The 16,931-nt window shown below is 43.8% G+C and overlaps 1 protein-coding gene across 2 annotated transcripts; it reads right to left on the minus strand.

Moving 5' to 3' along the window:
- Positions 1-4,690: 4,690 nt before the first annotated feature.
- On the minus strand, positions 4,691-16,697 carry LOC139533577 (E3 ubiquitin-protein ligase RNF144A-like). 2 transcript variants are annotated; one of them, XM_071331733.1, is made up of 4 exons: positions 16,624-16,697; positions 6,072-6,138; positions 5,712-5,757; positions 4,691-5,407 (listed from the first exon to the last, which is right to left on the minus strand). In XM_071331733.1, the coding sequence occupies exons 3-4, from the start codon at positions 5,736-5,738 to the stop codon at positions 4,907-4,909; spliced, it is 528 nt and encodes a 175-aa protein (XP_071187834.1). In that variant the 5' UTR covers positions 5,739-5,757; positions 6,072-6,138; positions 16,624-16,697; the 3' UTR covers positions 4,691-4,906. The 2 variants fall into 2 exon arrangements, with proteins under 2 accessions (XP_071187834.1, XP_071187828.1); XM_071331727.1 differs by lacking the exon at positions 16,624-16,697 and having other exon boundaries at positions 6,072-6,317.
- Positions 16,698-16,931: the final 234 nt, after the last annotated feature.

Here is a 16,931-nt window from a genome sequence, read left to right on the forward strand (position 1 = left end):
CTATTCGATATAAGAGCGACGTCAACTTACCAACATTACGACCAGGAATACGACTTTCCCGAAGCAGATCCTCTGTCTGGACCACCACCACCCAGGACAATGGATCTAATTCCAGAAGCCGACCCAAAACAACGACGCCGCAGAAGGGGCCTCCTGGTCAGGCTCCGTAGACGTGCACATCGCCCACCGCTCCCAAATACAAATATACTACTCGCCAATGTCCAGTCTCTTGACAACAAGGTAGATGAAATTCAAGCAAGGGTTGCCTTCCAAAGAGACATCAGAAATTGTAACATTCTCTGTTTCACGGAAACATGGCTCTCTCGGGATATGTTGTCGGAATCGGTTTAGCCACCGGGCTTCTTCATGCATCGTGCCGACAGAGATAAACTCCTCTCTGGGAAGAGGAAGGGCGGGGGTGTATGCTTCATGATTAACGACTCATGGTGTAATCATAACAACATACATGAACTCAAGTCCTTCTGCTCACCTGACCTATAATTCCTTACAATCAAATGCTGGCCATATTACCTGGTCATATTATTCTCGTCAGTTATCGTCACAGCTGTGTACATTACCCCTCAAGCAGACACCAAGACGGCCCTCAAGGAACTTCACTGGACTCTATATAAACTGGAAACCATATATCCTGAGGCTGCATTTATTATAGCTGGCGATTTTCACAAAGCAAATTTGAGAACAAGGCTACCTAAATTCTATCAGCATATTGATTACACTATGCGCAGGGGTAATACACTCAATCACTGCTACTCTAACTTCCGTGATGCATACAAAGTCCCCCCCCCCCCCCCCCCCTCCTTTCGGCAAATCCGACCACGACGCCATCTTTCTCCTACTGTCTTATAGGCAGAAACTCAAACAGGATGTACCAGTGACTAGAACCATTCAACGCTGGTCTGACCAATCGGAATCCACGCTTCAAGATTGTTTTGATCACGCGAACTGGGATATGTTCCGGTCAGCCTCAGAGAACAACATCGATCTATACGCTGACTAGCTGAGTGAGGTTATAAAGAAGCGCATTGGAGATGTTGTACCCACTGTGACTATTAAAACCTACCCTAAACAGAAACCATGGATGGATGGCGGCATTCAAGCAAAACTGAAAGCGCGAACCACCGCATTTAACCTTAGAAAGACTGGGAATATGGCTGAATATAAACAGTGTAGTTATTACCTCCGTATGGCAATCAAACAAGTGAAATGCCAGTACAGGGACAAAGTGGAGTCGCAATTCAACGGCTCAGACACAAAATGTATGTGGAAGGGTCTACAGGAAATCACGGACTACAAAAAGAAAACCAGCCACGTCACGGACACCAACGTCACGCTTCCAGACAAATTAAACACCTTCTTTCCCTGCTTTGAGGATAATACAGTGCCACAGTCTCGGCACGCTAACAAGGACTGCCTTTCCTTCTCCATGGCTGACGTGAGTAAATCATTTAAACGTGTTAACCCTCACAGGGCTGCATGTGCAGACCAGCCGTCTAGTGTGTTTACGAACATATTCAATCACTCCCTATCCCAGTCTGCTATCCCCACATGCTTCAAGAAAGCCACCATTGGTCCTGTACCCAAGGCAGCAAAGATAACTGAACAAAATTACTACCGCCCCGTAGCACTCACTTCTGTCATCTTGAAGTGCTTTGAGAGACTAGTCAAGGATCATATCACCTCCACCTTACCGGCCACCCTAGACCCACTTCAGTTTGCATACCGCCCCAACAGCTCCACAGACGATGCAATCGCCATCACACTGCACACTGCCCTATCCCATCTGGACAAAAAGAATACCTATGTAAGAATGCTGTTCATTGACTACAGCTCAGCATTCAACACCATAGTACCCTCCAAGCTCATCATCAAGCTGGAGGCCCTGGGTCTCAACCCCGCCCTGTGCAATTGGGTCCTGGACTTTCTGACGGGCCACCCCCAGGTGGTGAAGGTAGGAAACAACATCTCCATTTTGCTGACCCTCAACACTGGGGCCCTACAAGGGTGCGTGCTCAGCCCCCTCCTGTACTCCCTGTTCACCCACGACCGCGTGGCCATGCACACCTCCAACTCAAATCATCAAGTTTGCAGACGACACAACAGTAGTGGGCTTGAATGCCAACAACGACGAGACAGTCTACAGGGAGGAGGTGAGGGCACTCGGAGTGTGGTGTCAGGAAAACAACCTCTCACTCAACGTCTACAAAACAAAGGAAATGATCGTGGACTTCAGGAAACAGCAGGGGGAGCACCCACCCTATCCACATTGAAGGGACAGCAATGGAGAAGGCAACTGCACAGCCCTTAACCGCAAGGCTCTCCAGAGGGTGGTGCTGTCTGCACAACGCATCACCTGGGGCTACCTGCCCTCCATGACACCTACAGCATCTGATGTCACAGAAAGGCCAAAAAGATCATCAAGGACAACAACCACCCGAGCCACTGCCTGTTCACACCGCTACCATCCAGTATAAGGGCACAAGGCGAGACCCAAATGCAGACACAGGAGGCAGCTGGTTGAGCTCCGATATTTATTATGACAAAAGGGGTAGGCAAAAGGCAGGACGGGTACAGGCGAAACCAGGTAACCATAAACCAGGTCAGAGTCCAAACGGTACAAGATGATAGGCAGGCTCGAGGTCAGGCAGAGTGGTCAGGGAGGCGGGCTCAGAGTCAGGACAGGCAAGGTTCAAAACCAGGAGGGCGAGAAAAGAGAGACTGGGAAAGCAGGAGCTGAGAAACAAAAACGCTGGTTGACTTGACAAACAAGATAAACTGGCAAAGAGAGACAGGAAACACAGGGATAAATACACAGGGGGAAAATAAGCGACACCTGGAGGGGGTGGAGACAAGCACAAGGACAGGTGAAACAGATCAGGGCGTGACATCCAGAAGGCGAGGTCAGTACAGGTGCATCAAAGCTGGAACGGAGAGACTGAAAAACAGCTTCAATCTCAAGGCCATCAGACTGCTAAACAGCCATCACTAACTCAGACAGGCTGCTGCCTACATTGAGACCAAATCACTGGCCACTTAATAAATGGATCACTATTCACTTTAAACAATGCCACTTTAAATAATGGCACTTTAATAATGTTTACATAGCTTACATTACTCATATCATATGTATATACTGTACTTTACCATCTATTACACCTTGCCTATGCCGCTCGGCCACCGCTCAACCATATATTTATATGTACATATATTTAGATTTGTGTGTATTAGGTAGTTGTTGGGAAACTGTTAGTGCAGTAATATCTAACAAGTAATCTATTGGAACTAGAAGCACAAAAGCATTTCGCTACACTCGCATTAACATCTGCTAACCATGTGTATGTGACCAATACAATTTGATACGCCGAATACAACAGGTGTAGACCTGACCGTGAAATGCTTACTTACAAGCCCTTAACCGACAATGCAGTTCAAGAAATATAGTTAAGAAAATATTTACTAAATAAACAAAAGTACAAAAATTATATGAAAAAGTAACACAATAAAATTACATAACAATAATGAGGCTATATACAGGGGGTACCGGTACCGAGTCGATGAGTGGGGGTACATGTTAGTCTAGGTAAATTGTACATGTAGGTAGGGGTAAAGTGACTATGCATAGATAATAAACAGTGAGTAGCAGCAGTGTAAAAACAAAAGGGGGGCTGGGGATTGGGGGGGCAATGTAAATAGTCCAGGTGGCTATTTGATTAATTGTTCAGCAATATTATGGCTTGGGGGTAGAAGCTGTTAAGGAGCCTTTTGGACCTAGACTTGGCGCTTCGGTACCGCTTGCCGTGCAGTAGCAGAGAGAACAGTCTATGACTTGGGTGACTGGAGTCTTGACCATTTCTTGGACCTTCCTCTGACACCATCTAGAATATACACTACTGTTCAAAAGTTTGGGGTGACTTAGAAATGTCCTTGTTTTTTAAATAAAATCTAATTTTTTGTCCGTTAAAATAACATAAAATTGATCAGAAATACAGTGCAGACATTGTTAATGTTGTAAATGGTGTTGAACGCTGAGCTGTGGTCAATGAACAGCATTCTCACATAGGTGTTCCTTTTGTCCAGGTGGGAAAGGGCAGTGTGGAGTGCGATTGAGATTGCGTCATCTGTGGATCTGTTGGGGCGGTATGCTAATTGGAGTGGGTCTAGGGTTTCCGGCATGATGATGTTAATGTGAGCCATGATCACTGGCCAGTACGGAGAAATAAGTAAAACCACAAGTCCAAATCCCTATCTTCATCCATGGCTAATTTAGGAAAGGGACGATTTTAGCTAGCTAACAACACAACATATTAGCTAGGACAACAACACAATAAGATGCAACAATTCAAATTGTTTCTGTCAATGACATATTTTTCTTCATGCGATGTGATAGGAGTAAAGTCAAATCTAAACTGGCTTCCCTTGAGACTTTTTTTGGTGTGCAAGGACCATTCACAGCTGAGCTCACTCAGTTTAGCTTAACGCTGATTGGCTATTCTTTCCCTTGCATTCAATGTTTTGGACGGCAACAATGTCATACTCTTTATGACCAGACAGAATCAGATAGATGGCCATCACGGGGCGCTGTTTTGCTCACTCTGATGCTTTCTCAGGTGAGATACTGTGCATTCAGCCTTTGCGAATTGAAAAAAAAATATGAAAACACAGAGAAACTATATATAAATGATTTTTTATGTTTATTTTTTTTTTATTTTTTTTGAGAAGTCTGGCTTCCCTTGGCATCCATAGAAGCAATGCAGCATAGCAATATGATGTCTTTGTACCATAGAACTAATATAATAATTCCAATAGTAATTACAATCAAGATGATTTCCTTTTGCAAGTGGTAATGAATGCGGCCGTAAATTATGTTCTACAGACCGTTGCATAGCCCCTACAGTTCCAACTCTCTGAGAGACTGACTGTTATCCACCACAGTGCATGGTAAAGGATACTCAAAATCATCATCATCATCATCATCTTCCTCTTCATAATAATAGCACTCCTTCTTCAAGCAGCGGAAGCAGAACTCCTTTTGGCAGTGTGGACAGATGATATTGGAGCATCCCTCTCCAGTGTGAGTGAGGATGGCCTTACACTGAGGACAGGCCCTGAAGAAGGGGCATCCCTGGGCTGAACTGCATGGATCAACTATGACCTCTGGGGAGAGGAGGGCAGCCCTGAGGGCACAGCCTGGCAGAGGGCAGGAGAAATGGACCCCTTGACCCTCCAGGGTTCCTCCTGACTGGTGCCACTCTCTCCCACAGGCCCAGCAGAACTGGTAGACACGGCGCAGGGCCTCGGAGCAGCGCTGACACACAGCACACTGACCTTTGACCTTTCTGGCCCCAGCCTGGTGGCACCTGGGGCACTTCAGTGGGGTTGGCGGAACGGACTGGTGAGGCGGGGAAAGAGAGAGACATATGTCATAAACCATTAGTTGTGAGATAAAGATGAACAACCTATTGATTCAATTGTCTGTAAATAGTGTGGGTCAATAAACATATCACATTTTGACATGTGCACATAACACATAGCCATTGAAATGCTCAACCTTACACTGTGGACAAGAATACATCTTAATAACTTAATGCTGTCCTATAGTGGCTCTGGACAGCCCGACTTGATTGGCACCAAAAATAGTGAGTACAAGGCGCTGAAGCCGTACTTTGTCTCTGTGGAAGTGTTACACAGCTTACCTGTGCGAGCAGGAGTGAGCCACTCATTATCAACTGTCCTCAGAGGCTAGGGAAATAGAACATTACAGTAAAGAGGGTCAAGTGAAATTAGGTAGATGTATTCTAAGTAAAGGGCTCTTCTATTCTATGAAACTTCCAGGAACATGCCTTTTTATTGATTGCTATATTAACCACATTTAAAGAGATTCCTTGTGAAGATGCAGTACATACTGTCATTTCAAAACACATATCTCATGAATCAAAGAACACAGTTCAAAGATTGATTATGAACTACTTGATTTACTTGGACGTACACTCCTTATTAGACATCGATCTATCAATCTGCAAACATACCAATGACATACAATCATTTTGTATTACCTTTTAATCATAAGTCAGTCCCAACAGAAAAAACGTCAGCTCGTCTTCCTTTCTCTTCACGAATCCACTGTGAGAGGACGATATGTGCTTTTGCATTTCATTTCACAGAGCGGGGGTAATTCCAGGACTTGAACTGAAAGTTACTTGACATGGCCATTACATTTTCACTTTCACTTTGAACAAACTGGGTCTAATGCAGAGTGATCTTGGATTTTTGTTCACTACTACACCACCATACTTTCTGAACCCTGTAATACATACATGACACCCTGCACATTTATAAACTCTGGTAATTACAGTACATACAGTATACATTTATTTCCTGTTGCTGTGAACATGAATCGTTAAAGTGCCATTGGCTCTTTCCATTAACTTTTAAAAGTGTAGTTGAACACGAGAGAGAAAGAACTGCGGGTTTTCAGTGAATTTATGTAAATCATATGGTTTATTTTAATTTCCTGAGGTGCAGGAACACTCTCAGTGACAACAGAGTGATCAAATTAAGATATGACACCTGTAAAACTTTTGAGGTGCCAGTAGCCTTCCTATCAGTCTCTCTGTTGGCTGCTTCTAGGCTGAGGTGCCAGTAAAAGCAATGCTGCTGGCTCCCTCTAGTGTTGTGTAGCGTCTACAGTCGGACTTTTATCAAATCAAATTTTATTTGTCACATGCGTCGAATTCAACTGGTGTAGATTTTACCGTGAAATGCTTGCTTACGAGCCCTTGCCAATGATGCAGAATTAAAAAATAATAACACAAAATAGTAACAAAAGAGAAATAAAATTAAATACACAAGAATTATGCTTTATACAGGGAGTACCAGTACCAGATCAATATGCAGAGGTACAAGGTATTTGTGGTAGAGAGTGAGCTCCAAAAGTATTGCGACAGTGAAAATGTTTTAGTTGTTCTGGCTCTGTACTCCAGCACTTTGGATTTTAAATGATACAATTTCATTTGAGGATATTTTCATCTATATCGGGTAAACCGCTTCGAAATTACAGCACTTTTTGTACATAGTCCCCCCATTTTAGAGGACCAAAAGTATTGAGACAAATTAATTTGTAGTGTATTAAAGTAGTCAAAAGTTGAGTATTTGGTCCCATATTCCTAGTACGAAATGACATCAAGCTTTGTTGGATGCATTTGCTGTTTGTTTTGAATGAATGAATCGTGAATAATGATGAGTGAGAAAGTTAGGCATAAATGTCATATCCCCCCAAAAATGCTAACCTCCCCTGTTGTTGTAATGGTGAGAGGTTAGCATATCTTGGGGGTATGATATTTGTATGTCTAACATTCTCACTCATCATTATTCACAATTCATTACGGATTATCCCTAATCACGATAGCATCCACATTAATGTAAAAATGTTTAGAAACATATTCTATTCTTATTTACACTAAAACTGAATCCAAAATGAACAAAACATTATTTAACATTGACTGCATTTGCTGTTTGTTTTAGGTTGTGTTTCAGATTATTTTGTACAAGCTTGTACAAGCTTGATATAATAATTGCGTGCTAGGAATATGGGACCTACTAAACTTTTGACAACTTTAATACACATCAGTCAAGTTGTCAAATCAAATCATATTGGTCACATACACATATTTAGCAGATGTTATTGCAGGTGTAGCGAAATGCTTGTGTTCCTAGCTCCAATAGTGCAGTAGTATCTAAAACAATTCATAACAATACACACAAATCTAAAAGTAAAGAATATTAGATCGAGCAATGTCGGAGTGGCATTGACAAAAAATCTGTAGAATATAATACAGTATATATATATGAGATTTGTAAAGCAGTATGTAAACATTATTAAAGTGACTAGTGTTCCATTATTAAAGTGGTCAGTGATTCCAAGTCTATGTACATAGGGCAGCAGCCTGGAAGGTGCAGGGTTGCATAACCGGGTGGCAGCCGGCTAGTGATGACTATTTAACAGTCTGATGGCCTTGAGATAGAAGCTGTTTTTCAGTCTCTCGGTCCCAGTACTTTTGGTCCCCTAAAATGAGGGGACTATGTATAAAAAGTGCTGTAATTTCTAAACGGTTCAGCCGATATGGACGAAAATACCCTCAATCGTGATCACTTGATTTTTGTAAAGTTCATGCAGTCGACATGTATGTGCAAGTCGGTAAATTCTGATCCCCATAGTGCAACACATTTTGAAAGACGGTGACCAACAATGTTCACTGATTTGACAAAAGTGATCTGCTCGAACACGCCCATTATGTACAAATTAATGTGATGTTTAAGTCTCTCTCCCCAATTTATTGTACACACATATTTTCAGTTTGTGAGTGTGTGAAATGGGGGTTGGAGACATCTTTATTTTTTCCCCAAAATGGCGTAGCAGTCGGACGTGTGTTTGTCTTATCCTGTGTCTTAACCTGTGTAAATAGCCGTTTTTTTGTATATATTTTAATCTCACTTTCTATCTACGAACTAAATATACTTTCCTGCAACTCGCCTCACCCAATGTGGTACGGATCTGCTATTTTTATTCCTTATAACTGGAACCTCCATTGTTAGCCACGGCTAGCGGTCTTCACCTTTAGCTCTGACAGCAGCCAGCTTTACCTCGGACAATACCTGCCAGTCTGCACAGCGCGATATCAACCCAGAGCATATCGGACTGCTTCTCTCTACCACATCACCGGATTCCTGCCGCTCTGGATCATTAAACCGGACCATCGCAGCTAGCTAGCTGCAACCGAGTGGCTACTGTTAGCTAACGCCTCTGTCCTGAAGCAAGCACCAGTTAGCCTTGAGCTAGCCTCGAGCTAGGCCCATATACCAGCTAATTCTTGGGCTACAATACCTCTTTGGCCAATTGGCCTGGACCCTTTATTGTCGACACGGAGCCCCGCCAATCCATTTCGCCTTGTCTGCCGACGTAATCGTCCGATGTGGTTTCAACAGGCTTTTCCGTTGCGATGTCACCGAAGACCCATCTGCTAGCCCCGGACCGCTAGCTTTCTGAACGCCGTGTCTCCCACTCGCCTAGCGTAGTAGTGACTACCAAACGTCTCCCTGACTTACCTATTGCTGCTCATTGGACCCTATGATCCCTCGGCTACACAGCTGATGCCCCCTGGACTGTTTCAATAACACGGTACCTCATTTTGCTTATCTGTCGGCCCCAGCCTCAAACTCAGGTCCTGTATGTACCTAACTGACCCGCTCTGCCCATTCATCGCCATTTACCCGTTGTTGTCTTAGCTCTCCCGATCAACACCTGTGATTGCTTTATGCTTCTCTCTAATGTCAATATGCCTTGTCTACTGCTGTCTTGGCTAATTCTTATTGTTTTATTTTACTGTAGAGCCCTCAGTCCCGCTCAACATGCCTTAGATAGCACTTTTGTCCCACCCCCCACACATGCGGAGACCTCACCTGGCTTAACTGGTGCCTCCAAAGATGTAACCTCTCATCGTCACTCAACGCCTAGGTTTACCTCCACTGTACTCACATCCTACCATACCCTTGTCTGTGCATTAGGCCTTGAATCTGTTCTTCCACGCCCAGAAATCTGCTCCTTTTACTCTCTGTTCCGAACGCACTAGGCGACCAGTTCTTATAGCCCTTAGCCGTACCCTTATCCTACTCCTCTGTTCCTCTGGTGATGTTCCCCAGGCGCTCTCATTTGTTGACTTTTGTAACCGTAAAAGCTTTGGTTTCATGCATGTTAACATTAGAAGCCTCCTCCCGAAGTTTGTTTTATTCACTGCTTTAGCACACTCCGCCAACCCTGATGTCCTAGCCATGTCTGAATCCTGGCTTAGGAAGGCCACCAAAAATTCTGAAATTTCCATCCCCAACTACAACATTTTCCGTCAAGATAGAACTGCCAAAGGGGGAGGAGTTGCAATCTACTGCAGATAGTCTGCAGAGATGTGTCATGCTATCCAGGTCTGTGCCCAAACAACTCGAGCTTCTACTTTTAAAAATCCGCCTTTCCAGAAATAAGTCTCTCACTGTTGCCACTTGTTATAGACCCCAATCAGCCCACAGCTGTGCCCTGGACACCATATGTGAATTGATTTCCCCCCATTTATCTTCAGAGTACGTACGGTTAGATGACCTAAACTGGGATATGCTTAACACCCCGGCCCTCCTACAATCTAAGCTAGATGCTCTCAATCTCACACAAGTTATCAAGGAACCTACCAGGTACAACCCTAAATCCGTAAACACGGGCACCCTCAGATATCATCCTGACCAACTTGCCCTCTAAATACAACTCTGTTGTCTTCAACCAGGATCTCAGCAATCACTGCCTCATTGCCTGCGTCCGTAATGGGTCCGCGGTCAAACAACCACCCCTCATCACTGTCAAACGCTCCCAAAAACACTTCAGCAAGCAGGCCTTTCTAATCGACCTGGCCCGGGTATCCTGGAAGGATATTGACATCATCCCGTCAGTAGAGGATACCTGGTTATTCTTTAAAAGGGCTTTCCTCACCATCTTAAATCAGCATGCCCCATTCAACTAAGAGAACTAAGAACAGATATAGCCCTTGCTTCACCTCAGACTTGACTGCCCTTGACCAGCACAAAAACATCCTGTGGTGTACTGCATCAGCATCGAATAGCCCCCGCAATATGCAACTTTTCAGGGAAGTTAGGAACCAATATACACAGTCAGTTAGGAAAGCAAAGGCTAGCTTTTTCAGAACATAAATTTACTTCCTGTAGCACAAATTCCCCCAAAATTTGGGACAATGTAAAGTCCATGGAGAACAAGAGCACCTCCTCCCAGCTGCCCACTGCACTGAGGCTAGGAAACACTGTCACCACCGACAAATCTACGATAATCGAGAATATCAAAAAGCATTTTTCTATGGCTGGCCATGCTTTCCACCTGGCTACCCCTACCCCGGCCAACAGCTCTGCACCCCCCGCAGCAACTTGCCCAATCCCCCCCCCCCCCACCCGCTTCTCCTTCACCCAAATCCAGATAGCTGATGTTCTGAAAGAGCTGCACAATCTGGACCCCTACAAATCAGCCAGGCTAGACAATCTGCCACAATTGTTGCAACCCCTATTACTAGCCTGTTCAACCTCTCTTTCGTATCGTCTGAGATCCGTAAAGATTGGAAAGCTGCCACGGTCATCCCCCTCTTCAAAGGATGAGACACTCTAGACCCAAACTGTTACAGACCTATATCTATCCTGCCCTGCCATTCTAAGGTCTTTGAAAGTCAAGTCAACAAACAGATACCCGACCATTTCGAATCGCACCGTACCTTCTCCGCTATGCAATCTGGTGTCCGAGCTGGTCACAGGTGCACCTCAGCCACGCTCAAGGTCCTAAACAATATCATAACCGCCATTGATAAAAGACAATACTGTGCAGCTGTCTTCATCGACCTGGCCAAGGCTTTCGACTCTGTCAATCACCACATTCTTATCAGCAGACTCAATAGCCTTGGTTTCTCAAATGACTGCCTCGCCTGGTTCACCAACTACTTCTCAGATAGAGTTCAGTGTGTCAAATCGGAGGGCCTGTGTTCCGGACCTCTGGCAGTCTCTATGGGGGTGCAACAGGGTTCAATTCTCGGGCCGACTCTTTTCTCTGTATATATCAATGATGTCGCTCTTTCTGCTGGTTATTCTCTGATCCACCTCTACGCAGACAACACCATTCTGTATATTTCTGGCCCTTCTTTGGACACCGTGTTAGCAAACCTCCAGACGAGCTTCAATGCCATACAACACTCCCTCCGTGGCCTCCAACTGCTCTTAAATGCTAATAAAACTAAATGCATGCTCTTCAACCAATCGCTGCCCGCACTCGTCCGCCCGACTAGCCTCACTACTCTGGACGGTTCTGACTTAGGATATGTGGACAACTACAAATACCTAGGTGTCTGGTTAGACTGTAAACTCTCCTTCTAGACTCACATTAAGCATCTCCAATCCAAAATTAAATCTAGAATTGGCTTCCTATTTCGCAACAAAGCCTCCTTCACTCATGCTGCTAAACATACCCTCGTAAAACTGACTATCCTACAGATCCTTGACTATGGCGATGTCATTTACAAAATAGTCTTCAACACTCTACTCAGCAAATTGTATGTAGTATATCACAGTGCCATCCGTTTTTTCACCAAGCCCCATATACTACCCACCATTGCGACCTGTATGCTCTCGTTGGCTGGCCCTCGCTTCATACTCGTCGCCAAACCCACTGGCTCCAGGTCATCTATAAGTCTTTGCTAGGTAAAGCCCCACCTTATCTCAGCTCACAATAGCAACACCCACCCGTAGCACGCGCTCCAGCATGTATATTTCACTAGTCATCCCCAAAGCCAACTCCTCCTTTGGCCGCCTTTCCTTCCAGTTCTCTGCTGCCAATGACTGGAACGAATTGCAAAAATCACCGAAGCTGGAGACATATCTCCCTCACTAACTTTAAGCATCAGCTGTCAGAGCAGCTTACCGATCAATGCACCTGTACACAGCCCATCTGTAAATAGCCCACCAAACTTCCTCATCCCCATATTGTTATTTATTTTTGCACCCCAGTATCTCTACTTGCACATCATCATCTGCACATCTATCACGCCAGTGTTAATGCAACATTTTTATTATTTTGCCACTATGGCCTATTTATTGCCTTACCTCCCTAATCTTTATTTGCACACTGTATATAGATTTTTCTATTGTGTTATTGACTACGTTTGTTTATCCCATGTGTAACTCTGTTGTTTTTGTCGCACTGCTTTGCTTTATCTTGGCCAGGTCGCAGTTGTAAATGAGAACTTGTTCTCAACTGGCCTACCTGGTTAAATAAAGGTGAAATAAAACATATATATAATGAACAACTGTTAAAAACAATGGCAACACTGCCATGTTGCACTAAGCCTTGCTGCTCCCATTAACATCGACGGGGCTGTAGTGGAGCGGGTCGAGAGTTTCAAATTCCTTGGTATCCACATCACCAACAAACTATCATGGTCCAAACACACAAAGACAATTTTGTTGCCTGGTTGCCTGGTATGGCAACTGCTCGGCATCCGACCGTAAGGCACTACAGAGGGTAGTGCGTACGGCCCAGTACATCACTGGGGCCAAGCTTCCGGCCATCCAGGACCTATATAATATGCGGTGTCAGAGGAAAGCCCATAAAATTGTCAGAGACTCCAGTCACCCAAGTCATAGACTTTTCTCTGCTACTGCACGGCAAGCGGTACCGGAGCACCAAGTCTAGGAACAATTAATAAAATGTCCACCGGACTATTTACATTGACACCCCCCCTCCATTTGTTTTGTACACTGCTACTACTGCTGTTTATTATCTATGCATAGTCACTTCAGCCCTAACTACATGTACAAATTACCTCAACTAACCTGTACCCCTGCACACTGACTCGGTACCGGTATAGCCTCGTTATTGTTATTTTGTGTTACTTTTTATAATTTTTTACTTTACTTTATTTGGTAAATATTGTCTTAACTCTTCTTGAACTGCACTGTTGGTTAAGGGCATGTAAGCATGTTTCACGGTAAGGCCTACACTTGTATGTGACAAATAAAGTTTGATTTGATTTTGATTTGTTGGCTCCGCCATTCCCTGGTTGCTAAAATTCTAATAGTGGCCTAATTTCAATTCATGTGACAAAACAATCAATGTATAGACAATCATTGTAAGGGAAAGGGAGATACCTAGTCAGTTGTACAACTGAATGCCTTCAACTGAAATGTGTCTTCCGCATTTAACCCAACCCCTTTGAATCAGAGAGCTGCCTTAATCGACATCCACGTTTTCAGTGCACGGGGAAAAGTGGGTTAACTGCCTTGCTCAGGGGAATAATTACAGCTTTTTACTTTGTCAGCTCGGGGATTCGATCCAGCAACCTTTCGGGTACTGGCCCAACGCTCTAACCACTAGGCTACCTGCCGCACCTTGTACCATCTAAACCGCTGTGAAATATATTTTCCATAACCAAAAAGATTGTATTTTCAGCTGGTGTTCAAAACCGAAAGCAAAAGACGCAAAAAACGAAAATTAGGAACGAGATGCATAGAAATAGCATACATAGAACGGATCTACCACTTCTTAGACTTGTTTTCAATGAGAATGACATTGCTATAACACACATTTCTATGTGAATTTGGTCGTGTCGCCCAAAAAGTTATATATTGCAGCTTTAAGCGAGTATGTGAGGCACAGAAGTTGGCCATTTGAAAGCATCACAACCATGATGTATGATGGGAAAATTGTGACTGATTGCCAAATAATAATTATTATTTATGATGCAAGGTGATTTGTAGATCTTTCAGTCGGCAGTCATCTGCACTGTCGAACAAGACCGTTCGTCTCGCCGAGTTCTGCTAGGACCAAACCAAACGTAGTATGCAGACGCCTTAACCCCTACACTTACCCTACCCTACCCTTAACTAACTCTAACCCTCACATTAACCATTTTAAATGAAAACTTCAACGACGTGATGTCAGAGTTGGACGTTCCAAGGACCCCGGATAGCAGGGCCCGACCGTTAGACCGATGACGTGTTTCTGCACATGAGCTTAAATAGGGAGGCAGGTAGCCTAGCGGTTAGAGGGGCGAGCCAGAAACCGAAGGGTTACCAGTTTGAATTCCGGGTCCGACGGGAAAAAATATATATCGGGAAGTGAGCTGGAAACCGGAGGGTTGCTGGTTTCAAATCCTAGATTTGTCTGCTATTATACCCTTGAGTAAGGCACTTAACCCCGAACAACAACAACTCCCAGGGTGTCCAATGTAGCAGCCCCCCGCGCTGCTCCAAAATCTGTGCATGTCTTTAGGATCTGTTAGGTTAAAAACAGAAGTCACATTTTCGTTGGAGACCTTATGTACAATTGATCAATAAAGTGATCTTAACATTGCCTACAAGTGTGAGCTAGGATTTATATTGAAGAAGCAGTTTCTACATATACAGCGCATTTGGAAAATATTCAGACCCCTTCCCTTTTTCCACATTGTGTTACGTTACAGCCTCAATCCAAAATGGATTAAATAAATAAAAATCCTAATTAATCTACATACAATAGCCCATAATGAAAAAGTGGAAACAGGTTTTTTGATTTAAAAAAAAATGTATTAAAAATAAAAAACATGAATAGCTTATTTACATAAGTATTCACACCCTTTGCTATGAGACACGAAATTGAGCTCAGGTGTATCCTGTTGCCATTGATCATCCTTGAGATGTTTCTACAACTTGATTGGAGTCCACCTGTGGTAAATGCAATTGATTGGACATGATTTGGAAAGGCACACACCTGTCTATATAAGCTCCCACAGTTGACAGTACATGTCAGAGCAAAAACCAAGCCATGAGGTCAAAGGTATTGTCCATAGAGCTCCAAGACAGGATTGTGTTGAGGCATAGATCTGGGGAAGGGTACCAAACATTTCTGTAGCATTCAAGGTTCCCAAGAACACAGTGGCCTCCATCATTCTTAAATGGAAAAAGTTTGGAACCACCAAGACCCTTCCTAGAGCTGGCCGCCCGGCAAAACTGAGCAATCGGGGGAGAAGGGGCTTGGTCAGGGAGGTGACCAAGAACTCGATGGTCACTCTGACAAAGCTCCAGAGTTCCTCTGTGGCGATGGGAGAACCATCCAGAAGGACAACCATTTCTGCAGCACTCCACCAATCAGGCCTTTATGGTAATGACCAAACGGAAGCCACTCCTCAGTAAAAGGCACATGACAGCCTGCTTGGAGTTTACCATAAGGCACCTGAAGGACTCTCAGACCATGAGAAACAAGATTCTCTGGTCTGATGAAACCAAGATTGAACTCTGTGCCTGAATGCCAAGCATCACGTCTGGAGGAAACCTGACACCGTCCCTATGGTGAAGCATGGTGGTGGCAGCATCATACTGTGGGGATGGTTTTCAGCGGCAGGGACTGGGAGACTAGTCAGGATCGAGGGAAAGATGAACGGAGCAAAAATAACTGTGCAGCGACGCTCCCCATCCAACTTGACAGAGCTTGAGAGGATCTGCAGAGAAGAATAGTAGAAACTCCCCAAATACAGGTGTGCCAAGCTTGTAGCATTATTCCCAAGAAGACTTGAGGCTGAAATTGCTGCCGATGTTGTTTCAACAAAGTACTGAGTAAAGGGTCTGAATACTTATGTAAATTTTCTTTTTTTAAATTTTTATAAATTCCCAATTTCTAAACCTGTTTTTGCTTTGTCATTATGGCGTATTGTGTGTAGATTTTTTTTTAAATCCATTTTATAAGACTGTAACGTAACAAAATGTAGAAAAAGTCAAGTGGTCTGAATACTTTCTGATTGCACTGTATGCAATTCAGTAGCAACCTCCTTTGCACTCATTAGTCCTCTTTTCTAGCAGAAGCTTCTCTCTGCTTCACACAGTAGGAAGATGGGCACAGCCAATCAGGGAAGATGGCAAAGATATTTACAATCACACAAAATAGTCTAAATGTATATACTGTACATTCTGCTGGCTCCGTTTTGGCTTAAGTAACAAACAGTATACAGTAGTTTGATTGGACTATATGAGTTGATAAAGAGTTCCTACCTGAAGAGTGCAAGTGAGACAGCCGCTGGTGTTTCTGAAGTGACCCACTGTGTCTTTCCATATCATGTCCAATCAATTGATTTTACCACAGGTGTAAAAACATCCCAAGGATGATCAATGGAAACAGGATGCACCTGAGCTCAATTTCAAGTCTCATAGCAAAGCATCTGATTACTTATGTAAATACGGTATTTGTTTTATTTTTTATAAATTAACACATCGGTTTTTGCTTTTATGGGGTATTGTGTGTATGTTGAGGCACTTTCTTCATTCATTTTAGAATAAAGCTTTAAAGTAACAAATTGTGC

This window comes from Salvelinus alpinus, chromosome 1 (genome assembly GCF_045679555.1).
Source record: "Salvelinus alpinus chromosome 1, SLU_Salpinus.1, whole genome shotgun sequence".
NCBI classification, from domain to species: Eukaryota; Metazoa; Chordata; class Actinopteri; order Salmoniformes; family Salmonidae; genus Salvelinus; species Salvelinus alpinus.